The 13137-nt window shown below is 38.6% G+C and overlaps 1 protein-coding gene across 2 annotated transcripts in view; it reads right to left on the bottom strand.

Annotated features, from left to right (window-relative positions):
- The window catches only part of C20H7orf31 (chromosome 20 C7orf31 homolog), a 33905-nt gene that overhangs the window by 7695 nt on the left and 13073 nt on the right, over positions 1-13137 (bottom strand). The window contains exons 4-7 of one of the 2 annotated variants that reach the window (XM_033088424.1): positions 10849-10920; positions 8791-8820; positions 5109-5290; positions 3380-3468 (exon numbers count right to left, since the gene is read on the bottom strand). In XM_033088424.1, the coding sequence (XP_032944315.1) occupies positions 3380-3468; positions 5109-5290; positions 8791-8820; positions 10849-10920 (373 nt within the window). The remainder of the gene's footprint in view (positions 1-3379; positions 3469-5108; positions 5291-8790; positions 8821-10848; positions 10921-13137) is intronic. The other variant, XM_033088425.1, reaches the window with a different exon arrangement.

Below are 13137 nucleotides of genomic sequence, written 5' to 3'. Positions count from 1 at the left end.
TAAAAATATTTCAAATAGTCCAAGATTAGGGAGGTTTATGGCCCTTGACCTCTGTGATTTTATCTCATCTTACTCAAAAGATGAGCGCAAGGTCGATTTCATCCTAAAGAACATTTTTGTGTTGCAAAACCTAAGACCAGATGCTTGAGTTTTTGAGAAAGGCAAAGGACAAGTCTTTGGCCACTTGAGCAAGTAATGCTAAAAACAGCCCCAAAGAGTCAAAATTATAACCTATTTGTTTGCCAGTTGTAAAAGGAAAAGGAATCTTCTGATTGGCTTGGTAATGATGGAAATGGCCAGTGTGAAGAAAATGCAGAGGGAGAGGTCTGGCGAGAGTGCCCAGTGCGATGATCACTGGTTACTGTGCTGGGGGAAACTGGGCCTGGCCACCCCGACAGAAAGGCTGGGCGGCTCTGCGGTCTGCGTGGGGAAGAGGTACCCAGATTTCTATGATTCCTGAAGGCACAGGCTTCAGATACATGTACTCTAAAGGACAGGGCAAAATGACCTTTAAAATGCTCTGTCAAAATTAAGCCCCAGCACTTAAAGTGTTACAATCATTAGACTAGTGATACTGACAGCAGCCAGCATCCATTAGGAGCTGACTATGTGCTAAGATGGTACTAAGTGCTTTTACATGCATTTCATTCTCAGGACAACGCTATCGGGTAGATTTTATTATTATTCCTGTTTTATCTATGAGGAAAGTGAGGTATTGAAAGGTTGAATTTATTATCCAGGGTCATACAGCTGATACAGTTGAGAGCCAGGAGCTGAGCCACTTTAAAACTCACGCTCTTTACCAGTGTGTTATGCATATGTTCTTACTGACGTGGATGGAAAATACTAAGATTCGGCTCCTGGAGTTTTCTCTGTCACAACCAGGAGACCCATTTTTGGAACTATTAAATTATTGGTGTCCCGCCTCCTCCCACTGGGCATAGGGTAGAGTAGGCGGAGAGAGAAGACGATTAGACCATAAAAATAAGTTACGAGTTCTTGAACAAGGCATTCTTGTCTGAGGCCCCACCCTCATTGAAGGGTGATTACAACTGTGTGCTCAGTTATGAGGTGGGTGGGGTACAGCCTGGGAACTGGGCTTTATAAAAACCACCCCAGGTGATTCTGATGGGAGACCAAGGCTGGGAAACACTGCCCTCCCGGCAGGAAAGGTAAATACTGTAACAAGTATCCTCCTTTGGCAAGAATAGAACACTGCAGATAAAATTGAAGACCCTTTGACCACCTCTTCCAATTAAGTGGTGAAAAGTAGGGGAGGACAAAAGTAGGGGAGGACGATCCTGAAGAAGAAAGAGAAAAAGGAGGAGGAAGAGGACGAGGAGGAGGGGGAGGAACAGGAAGAGGAAGGGGAAGGAGAAGGAGAAGAAAAGAATGAGTTATGAGGTACTCCCCTACAGCTCAGTATCAATTTTATTTTGATTTTTTTGTCCAGGGAAGTGCAACATTTGATTAGGATTAGGGATGAGCCAGAAGAATGAAAGTTTGAAAATTAAGATCAATTAGAACAGATTAAGAGATTAATTAATTAGAGATTAATTCATAGAGGAAGAGATTAATTAATAGAGGAAGAGTCAAATAAATCAGTCAAAAATATTTATGTACAAAGTGCTGTGGGGAATATACATGTTATAAAATATTCTGTTTTCAAAGAGCCTGTAATTTAGTTGACAGGATATGAAATATATGTGAAAGATTACTGGTTATAGTAAGTGTTGTAGAAAGTCAGAAGAGGGAGGAAAGTCAGAACTTCTGTTGGAGGACTAATAATGCTTTATAAATTATAGCACTTCATTTTCCAAAATGCTTTCATATCTTTCATATTGTCCTCATATCCTGTGAAGTTTGTAGGACAGATTTTACTGAAATCATACAGATACGTTTTTATTAATTAAACCTCAAAGAGGAGAAACAATATGCCTAATATCATGTAGAGAACACATGGAAGGTAGAGGACTAACTAGAACATAGGTTTCTATTGCACAGCGGAAATGACTATTGAGCTGAGCCTTGAAGAGTGAGCAAGTTTCACGTAGGCAGAGAGGCCATGAAAGGAGGACATTCCAGGGATGGGAAATGGCCATGAACCTCTCAGAAGCAGAGCAAGTGGAGCCCCGCTGTAGGAAGGGAGAAAGGCCAGCTCCTGAAAGATCTGCATAGCTCAGTGTAAGCATTGGGATTTACGCATAGGTCCAAGGGGGGCTAGTCAAGGTGGTTGCAAAGGGGTGTGACATGAGCAAAGCAGCATTTAATGAGCTGGTAAAAATGAGGGAAATTGAAAGAAGAAACTAAACTGCAGAGCTGGAGACTTTGGCTGTAAGAACATGTAATGATGGAATGGTGTCTAGAATAACTTCTCATTTTTCTGGGCTGCTTAAATACAGATTTTGCTTGAAAGAATGAAAGAGATCTAGTAAAATAGATGACTAATCAAGGATTTTTCTTGATGTATAACTTGACAAAAAACAAACTGGAAATTGCTTACTTCATAGACAACTGTGACATGGCCGTGACCACCCCACTCTGAACTGTCACAGTGGTCTTTCCCATAAAATCCAAACGTTTCCAGCCTTTCATAATTATTTATTGCCTACCTCATGGGTTGTTCGATGCAAGGAGATAACAGGGGAAACCCATGGCCCTGCTTCTCAGAAGCTCACCAGCCAATGAATGTTAGCTATGACTATTTTCCAATTTCTAGATATTTTCCTTTATGACTTAACATTTTTCTCTTTTTATCCATGTGGAGTCATGGTATAGAGGTTAAGAGCAGAGACTGGCGTCTCATAAGCCTGACTTCTATGATCATGAGATAATCACAAACTCTCTGAGCCTCAGTTTCCTCATCTATAAAATGGGGATAATGATGTTAACCATATGAGCTTATTATAAGGGCTGAATGACATAGTGTATGTAAAGTGGTTAGTGTGTAACAATTTCTCAATAAACAGTGGCTATTTTATTTTATTTTAGATTCTACATAAATATAATGGTTGGAACAATTAAGTTGCAAGTGTTTCTGAAAATCTCCCATTTGCTCTATGCATATTTGGAGTTACTTGATATATTAAGAGTCAAAAAGAATAAAGTTGGGGGACATAGGTAGTGAGGGAAATGCAGGCCTCCTTCACCTTCTTTTGTGAGGAACCTGTTTTCTTGTAACTGTGGAAATGGTATATAACTGCCCAAAGTATCTGAAATCAGCTAAGAAAACAAACAAACAAAAAATGCGAATCCTGGTCAAAATCTCATAATTTTCAGATAGAAAATAAAAACAATCCTTCGTTTGGATATTTATAAGCGTATAGAGTTAAAAACATTTTTTACTTTGTTTTAAACCCACATTTAGAAAGATACTTACGTCATAATATACACCCTGACCCGGCCAAGTCAAGGCTTTCTTCTTTGAATCCTTGGGAAAATCAAGCAGTTCGTATCTATAAGGATTACCTGAAATTTTCAGGGAAAGCACTGTTATCCCGAATATACAAGAACAGTCTTCTAATTAGTGGGATTTGTGAGTGTAAGAAATAGAGATGCGATAATCTGAGATAGAGAGGGATGCAGGAAAATGTTTCAGCTACGTAGTTACAGCTTTGTTTGACTTCTTGCCCCCCTTCATGAGCAGTCTGTGGGCTCACTCCACACTAAATGATATGTACATATGTATGTATGTGTACTTTCTATAGAAACATATATTTGATATAGTTTCACTGCCTTTTATCAGTGCTGACTGGACTGAGAGGTAATAGAAAAGTTCAGCATGCTGCCCACATACTGGAATCATTATAAGGTAGCAGAGTTGTGAAAATAGTAACTGCTAACACTTATCTCTGCTATCTGTTAACTAAGACTAATATTCCCATTTTATAGACTGGGCAGTAGAGGCAGAGAAGTGAAGACACTTTCCCATGGTCCATGGTGAGTCAGTGGCAAAGCCAATTTCTACCCGTGCGGTCTGACTCCATAGTCCGTGTTCCTACATTCCACAGTAATCTCTCTCAAAATGTTACTGTCTCCCAGTGAGGTACTGGCATCAGTATAGATGATGGCAGTATCCTCATCTGGGTCCAATTGTTCATGTACAGAGGACCTGCCTTACAGGACAGTTCTTGGGTCTTACCTCACAGCCCGAATTCATCCAACAAATACAGAGGGTGCCAAAAATATGTATACATATTTTAAGAAAGGAAAACTATTAAAATTGTAATACTCAATATATACTGATAACAAAAGATGAATACAAGTCACGTTTGACTTCTGCAATTACAAGAGGTGCTCAAAGTGGTTACCATCAGCGTCCAGACACTTCTGATTACAGCAAATTACTTTTTTGAGCAACGCTGAACAAAATGTCCACTTGCATTCATTTTTTTGGCACCCCCACTCTTTATCTCTGTCTACCATGTACCTTTTCTACTGCCTTCAGTTACCCTCAGTCTTTCTCCATTGGATTCTTCTCTGTTTTGCGATGTTGAGTGTGGGAGAGACCTGATGTCTAGTGTATGGGTTTACCACCCTCGGTAGTAAAACACATCGGGGAAGTCCCCAGTGTTCACGTCTATGAGAAACTGTTCCATCATGTCAAGGGGAACTGAACAAACCACCCCCGTTACTGTCTGAGTCTTATTTCAGTGTAGACCTTTCACTTTCAACACGGCTGCTACGTTCACGTCCAGACTCTGATGCTCTGAACCAGCTATTGTCCCCTGTGCTGAACTATCACCTGAGCTAGAATGGAATGTTCAAAAGTTAAGCCATAGGAGAGAGCAGGAAGGACATAACGGAAAACACAAGTAGACTAAAAACAGCCAAATTCTACAATGTGTGGTTTCTCATTCTAGCACAGGAGAGCCTCTATATATCAAGAAGAAATGTGAACAGCGTCTGCAGAGAACCTGGTTTAATGGGTCGGTGGTGAAGTCCCTGCTGATTGTAAAGTGCAGCCACAGTTGAGAACAGCTTTTCTCACCTGATGGGTCGCACTTTTATGATTTGGGTCCTCAGCCCTACTTTCTTTAACTTTATTATTGAATAAACTACAGATACAAGAAGAATTTGTACTGTTCTGATTTCAAATCATATTTTACCTCGTGTCTTCAAAACGATTGTGTCGTAAGCCTTCGTTGGCACAGTGGGAGGAAATGGCTGTTGGTTTCGGGCTTTAATGCCGGTGTAGAGATCCTTAGGTGACCTGAAGGACGGGAACATGGCACCGCGAGAGATGTGTGTGTGGTAGGGGTGTTCCATCGGATACGGGGAGCAGATCTCGCTGAGGTTTAGTTGAACAAACGAAACCAAACAGAACAGAAAGAAATTTAAAAAAATCAATCATCAAATATTTATTGGGACCCTTCTTTTGTGGCCGGTGCTGTTCTAATCCCTGGGCACAGGACAGGGAACATTTTGATGGAGTATGTACCAAAAAAACATATGAAATTGTCTTAATTTTGCTAGACAAATCCAGAATAGGTTTAATTTGCTAAGACTCTCGAACTGCTGGGTATTTCAGGGAGCCGACCACGAGGCCAGGGCTGCTGGATTCAGTACAGATTTGCATGAGCGGCTGAGTCAGGGGAGGGGCCTGAACCTGGGGCTGGGCCCCCATAGCTTGTTATTCACTGAATTCCTTATCAGTGAATAACTTTCACAACTGATACAAAAAATATGAAGCAGAAGATACGTGAATTTCGTAAGTTTTTAGAATTTCTAGTCGCTTTCAATTCCTGTCTTTTGTTTTAAGAGGACCCCAGTACTTCATGGAATTGTTCTGGGCATTCAGCTTCAATATGTCAAGTGATCCCTAACCATCTTGGACTGAACTTTTCAATCCAGGCCATCTGTTTCTTTAAGCAATCAGTCAACAAAATATACTGCCTGTTTATGTACACAGTGCTGTTTAGAAATCAAAAAGCCAAAAATAGCTAGTGCACTGAAAGAAAATAAACTCAACAAGTGAAAAAGACCACAGGGATGTACTTTTCCTGTCATCTCAAGAACTAGCAGAGGTTTAAAAAAAAAAAAAACTGTGAGAGCTATCTACATTAGAAGAAAACTGGGATTAGGAAGTACATGGAATAGAGAAATGTTATATATAATTGGAAAGTATAGTAAGGAAGGGCAGGACCAGTGTTAGTGGTTGAATTGTGTCCCCTCAGAATTTGTTGGTTGAAGTCCTAACACACAATAAATACACCTTAGAATGCGATCTTCTTGGAAATACAGTCATTGCAGATGGAGTTAATTAAAATGAGGTCACACTGCAGTGGGGTGGCCCCTACTCCAATATGATTGGTGTCCTTACAGAAAAAGGGAAATTCGGACACAGACATGCACGCAGGGACAATGGCACGTGAAGGTGAAGGCAGGTCAGGGTGACACGTATAGGCCAAGGAACCCCAGAGATTGCCGGCAAACTGCTCAAGTCAGGAGACAGGCAGGAAACAGATTCTCTCCCAGCTCTCGGAAGGAACCAGCTCTGCGGAAACCCTGATCTCAGACTTCTAGTCTCCGTAACTGAGAGCAAGTAGATTTCTCTTTTGTTTCCCAGCAGCTATAACCAGGGATGACTCAGAGCTCCACTAGGGCACATGCGAGCAGTGAGAAGGAAACTCGTACCTGCAGCATGAGTGCTCTGGGTTCTTAGAGGAGAACAGCTAACGAAAGAGCTGAAAAGATTAGCTGCATTTCTAGTGCTGACACTTATAAGCCACAGAACCTTTGGGAAAGCTGTTTAATGTTGTATTTACCAGGTCAGAATAAATGTACAGGTTATGCCATGAATGTTGATATGAGAGTCTTGTGACAGAATTTTTCCTTTCAGTAGTTTCTCAGTAGCATCAGAATTTATTTAATAACTTCTCCAAGTCGCTATGGATGGTGTGACTACGAAATAATGAGAATAATTTCAACAAGACGTATATTTTAAAATGTCCAATTGCTTTTCCATCATATGATATTTTTCAGTCCCAAAAGTCCCAAGCCTTTTTGGTTGGTTTTGTCATTTACTTGCCGTGGCATTAAAATCAAGGTAGCAAGGAACAAATAGCTTCAGAGACCATCAGCTAAAATGGCACATTTATTAAGGTAGTGTAAGTTATATCATGAAGCCTCGGTTTCAAAGCCAGATCTCAATATGTGTCATCTGACTGGTAGGTCACAAGCTGTGTTGGTGCAGCCCCAGGTTCAGGCCGCTCCCCTTACTCAGCTGCTCATGCAAATCTGTACTGAATCCAGCAGCCATAGCCTCTTGGTGGGATCGCTGAAACACCCAGCAGTTTGAAAATCTTAGCAAGTTCCTGGTCTCTTATAGATACCACAAGAAGTTAAGACTGATTTGTAAGAGAAAAAGTCTGGATGCCAAGCAAAAGTCATTTATGAGGTCAGTCAGCTCTTTTTGTTTTTGTGTGAAGTGATGTGGTTTTCTCACAAACTCTCACCTCAACATGTTTTGGAATTGGGTATAGGATGTATTTTATTGCTAATCACTAAACACTTTTCTAGTTTACTCACTTTCCTTAATAAATACCACATCAACTTTACTTAATAACTGCCACATCAAGGCACAAGCTCGTCGACTCTGAGGACAGGAGAACAGAATCGGGACATTCCTGAATCCCAACTGATTGATGTCGCTCGGAGCCGTGAAAACACTAGTGTGGTAACTGCGCTTTCAGTGAAGCAATACTGACTGTGCTTCATTTTTGTTTTATATCAGTATGGACTTGTGAATATGCATTTTGTACTTTGGTACTTCAGTAGTAATCCTGTACTACTATATTTTGTTACTCATGTTGGCCATGGGGAACTCTTTCAGTTGGCTCCTATGTCCACATCCCTGTTTTTGTGGGCATTTTGTAGTTTGTTTAGTTGTTTGAATCCTTCATCACTTATTGTTGTGGTAAATTTTGTTTGTTTTTTTCTTGTTTGTTCTTAGCACTTCCTTACTTTCTAGCACTATAAGATGCTCAAGACTATCTTGTATATTTCCTGCTCCACTCCTAGAATCTACCGTTTCTCCAAGGAGCCCAGTTCCTTCTATTGGAGAATGGTACCAGAAACCAAGATTTGATCACAAGGTGTGCTTGGTGCTACTAGAGTCCCTGTCAATCTTAACTGAAAATAAGTTGACAGTCAAAAATTGTGTTTCAGTTTAAAAGCAAAGATCTGTTCAAAAGACTATTCAAATGAAAGCCTAGGTTGTTTTGGGGGACGTTCTACAAAATGTCTGACTAGTAATTCTCAAAGTTGTCCAGGGCATAAGAAAAAGGAAAGACTAAGAAACTGTCACAGCCAAAAGGAACATAAGGAGACATGACTACTAAATACAATGTGGTCTCTTGGATGGGAACCTGAAAAAGGATCAGAAAAAGGACATTAGGGAAAAACTGAGGAATCTGAATAAAGTATGGACTTTAGTTAATGTGATGCATCTGTATTGGCTCTTTAATTATGACAAATGTACTAATGTAAGATGCCAATAATAGGGGAACCTGGGGATGGGGTATGTAGGAACTCTCTCCATGATTTTTCCAATAATTCTGTAAATCTAAAACTGTACTAAATTTAAAAGTTTATTTAAAAAAAAAAGATGAGCGGGGCTATAATTGAGGGGAATCAGTAATACTGTCACTTGGGACTTGTAACAGCCTCTCCTCCCACTTGTGAAAGCCTTTTATGAAAAGTCTCGTTTGTCTCCGTATTGTCTAAGACCTATGGATTGACAATATTTTTTTTCTTTTCAATATTTAATACAGCCAGTTGTATACTTACCCTACTGTTGAATTAGGGGGTTTGGGCATCCTAGAATAAAAACAGGAAACAAATCCTCATTTATATTAAGGAGTTTTTAAAGCTTATATTCCTATTAGAAACTTGCTTAAGAATAAAGATGTATTCCATTTCCCAACTACCGTGTCTTTAAGATTATACTGACTTTATAATATTTTGATTGACTTTCTGGAACACTGACTAATGATGTCATCATATCTCAGTTGTCTGTTGATCAGTTTTTCCCATTCTGCTCAATCTAACTTTAGTCCCTCTCACCACCCGTTTTGCATTTCCTGTTTGTAGTGCAGGTAGGAGGACCTACTACTTCTAATGATAACAGAGCTGTGGTTTTAACTGACATTTACCCTCATAGGTAGGCAGTAGCCAAAGTGCTCTGTGGCAGCCTGACACCACCATACATGTGGTGCAATTATGTGACCTAAAATGACCTGAGTGTGACCTGGTTGGGGAAGATATCAGTACTGTGTGTGCTTTGTCCCTTTGCCCAGGATTGCCGATCTCTCCCAGTTGACAGAGAGGCTAGAATAAAACTGAACAAGGTCCTGGAGTCATGCCCATTCTGAATCAGTTCATTTGAAGGTTGTGTATTTACTAATTACTCTGAGCCCTGTGTGCCAAGAAATACTACTGCAGCCCAGAAACAAAGTCCACACTAGAGATTGTCATCCATTTCCCTTGGATTTCAACAGTTAGTTTCGGCCTCTAAAGATATTTCGGAAATATTTCAGCATGAAAAATGAACAGAATGTGAATCAGTTGATAGTAAAGATCAATAAAATTGAGTATACTATTTAATATTTTGTTTCTGTATTTAGAAAATGGTATGTTAGCCATATAATTTTATTAGTCTATATTATAAACACATGATTCATATGAACCATAAAAGGTTTGTGTATTTTTTTTAAATTTGGACTCTAAGTTTGTGGCTTTGAACTAAAAAAAAAGCATGTCTTGGCTTCCAGTTATTTTTCTGGTTGAATAGGGGGATGGGGGGCAATGAATATAAGAATCTAAAGGGTCTACAGTTACTAGATTGGCTATTATTTATAAAACATTAAATCACCATCTAAAATTTTCTCATGTGACAAATTTAGCTACGATATCGGCAAGTATGTGCTTAAAATTCATTTGATTCAAAATGGAAAAATTTTTAAAAGGTAAGCTTTTTTAAAAACTCAAAGTTTGAAAATGAAATGAATGAAAAGAAGCAATTCTCAGAGACAACAATTCCTTGCCCTGAACCAGTCTATTATTTTACTGCCACATTCTATAGCTACTTGACTAATCCCAAAGGGAATAAAACAGGGCCTAGCAACCACACATTTCATGTTTTTTGGCTCCCTCTTGTGGCCGAACTCTATATTAACTTTTTACCTATAAATGGATTCCTAACAATTCTGATAGTTAAAAACGAAGTGATATTTTCAGTTACTTCAGTACTGTCAGTGTTTTATTTTTATCTGAAAATTTAAAAGTATGCTTTTGTATTATATACAACAAACTATTTCAAAGAGTGAAAAATAATTTAATATACTGGGAAATAACTCCTTTAAGCAAAGGGTAAATGAACAAGTATTCCTTATCCAAAACAGAAACTTAGCAAGTAATTTTATTAAGAGTTATGTGTAGATTGTCATAATAAACCTTTCTCATCATAAAATTCTGATTAAATATTTTGTTGAGAGTGCTGGGGCATTTTCTATGAATCTTTTAAGAAACATAACAGATTCTTATTAGATTGAGTAAGTAGGTCAAAGACAGGGAATAAACCAAGATGATCTGTATGAATCCCTCGAAAATTACGATTCCATATTTCCCATTATTTCTTCACTTGTTTAAATGCCACAAACTATTAGTGGGTTTTTGGTTTGTTTTATTGTTTGTGTGGTCTTGGTTTCTATTATTAATAATCTCTTGAAAAAAAATGAACACTACTTTTCTGAAAGGTCCCGTTTTGGGGCTTTTTAATATTTCATATAACTCATTTTCACCTAAAAATATTTGATCTTATATAATAAAAGGAAACCCCAAACTTACAAAGAATCACTTCCATAGAGGTCACTTTTTTTGTTCTGCGTCAAATAATAGAATTGTTCGATAGGAAGTTTTCTGGAAAGAAAGAAAAGATTAAATTGAACATCTTTTTCAAATTTACACAGTAATGGTGAGATAGGAAAAGACGAACAGACTAATACAATTATGGGTATATGGAAATTCAGTATATGAAAAAGTGGCATTTTAAATCAGTGGAGAAGGATTTACTTTTCAATAAATGCAGGAAAAATTCACTACCCATTCGGAAAAAAATAGATTTCATTTCATAGTACTCAGGTAATTTTAGATAGGTTAAAAATCTAAAGAATTGGGAAAAGCATATACAAATATTAAAAGAAAATATGCAAGATATTTTCTTCTTGGTGATAGGAAAAGCATTTTAAGTAAGATTTTTCTTTTAAAAGTCAAAAACCAAATGAAAACCTGATGACATGAAATGAAAAACTTTTGAAGACAGGACAGTATAAAAACCCTCAAATAAAACATATTGGAAGAAATATTTGCAATAAAGATATGTAAAGGATTAATATCCAGAACATAGCTATAGACAAGGATCTATAGCTAAAAGACAAACAATAAAAATGGGAAAAGAATAGGAACAAAAAAGGAAATGTAAATGGCTACATATAAGAAAACATAATGGAAAAAATACTCAAGCTAACCAGAGAAATACATTCTGATAACCAGAATACCCTTTATGCTCATTAGATAGGCAAAAATTGTACAGTTTGATGATATAAAATACAGTTGGCCAAGAGTATGGAGAAATGGATACTTTTAGATACTGTCATTACAATATAAAGCACTTGGGCTGTATCTACTAAAATTTAAAATATTTATATATTGTGATCCATAACTTCCACTTAGGAATTTCCCTAGGGAAACATTTGTGTATGAGCTCAAGCAGGCCTGTACAGCATATTCATTACATATAATTAATGCAAAAAGAAGAGGAACATTATGAGAATGGCTAAATAGTCTATGACGCATTCACGTTGTGGAACACTAAGAGATTAAAAAGAACGAGATCTGTGTTTACAATCTCTACATTGTTGAGAGAAAAAAGAACCAAGTTGCCTAGTACTATAAATCAAATGATTCCACACATACACAGACTAATACCATATATTTTCAATGGGCACATGTATAATTATGTAAATGCGTAACAAAAGGTGTGACAGGAGACACACCTAAGTGGGAACAGTGCTTCTCTGTAGGACTGGGATTGGTGGGGTGATGGTCAAAGGAGACTGGACCTTATCTTAGATTTTTTTTTAAAGACTTAAGTTTTTTAAAGAGCAGTTTTAGGTTCACAGAAAGGTGAGAGGAAGGTAGGGAGATTTCCCTAATACTTTTTACCCCGCACGTGCTTAGCCACATCCTGCACATGCTCAGTGTGTCCCATCAGATGGTACGCATGATACCATCAAACCTACGCTGACCCGTCATTATCACCTAATGTCCATTGTGTGCGTTCGCCTTCACTCTTGGTCCTTGTAATGTTTTAATACAAAGTGTAGCGCTCAGTATTCCCAATATCTTTTGAACACCCACCCGATATCTCATCTACCTAACGTAGATTCCAAAGAGCTTGCTTGCTCAGCTTCTGAGAAAGGTCGTAGAGTGTCAGGCTTCTTTGTACCCCATAAGAACGCTCATCAAGAGAAGCCCAAGACTGAGAATGTTCTTATTAGGTAGATAAATCGACCAACTCTGGGAGTGTCAGGCAAGCTTTCTCCTGTCACGCCAGTGCTTGCTAAAGGACTTCATAAACGATCATGGGGGCAGGGACAGAAGTTACATCTGGAGTCAGCAACATGAACTTCCACGTCATCAAAACTGCCCTGGACACATCAGAGTTTGCCAGCAACCCTCAGTACTTCATAGAGAAAAATCTCCCTGGGTGTGCTCGTCAGCCACCTGGTGGGAGGTTGATTACATTGGACCCTTCCACCCTCAAAGAGATGATTTATCCTCACAGGACTAGACACCTCTAAATATGGATTTCCCTTTCCTGCCCACTATGCTTCTGCCAGTTACATCATTAGTGGACTGACTGAATGCCTTAGTCACTGCATGCCACCTTAAACCAGGATGACCTTTGACTAAGGAACTCAGTTTATCACAAAAGAAATAAGGCAATGATTGCATTTAAAGGGTTCGCTAGTCTCATCATATTTGCAGAATGGTAGCATAGCCTATTGAAGATTCAGTTCTGGCTGAGTGTTGTCCAGTAGCGTGTGGCATACACTGAACCAGTGACCCACAGTT

This window comes from Rhinolophus ferrumequinum, chromosome 20 (genome assembly GCF_004115265.2).
Source record: "Rhinolophus ferrumequinum isolate MPI-CBG mRhiFer1 chromosome 20, mRhiFer1_v1.p, whole genome shotgun sequence".
NCBI classification, from domain to species: Eukaryota; Metazoa; Chordata; class Mammalia; order Chiroptera; family Rhinolophidae; genus Rhinolophus; species Rhinolophus ferrumequinum.
This window is presented reverse-complemented; position numbering and strand designations above follow the sequence as displayed.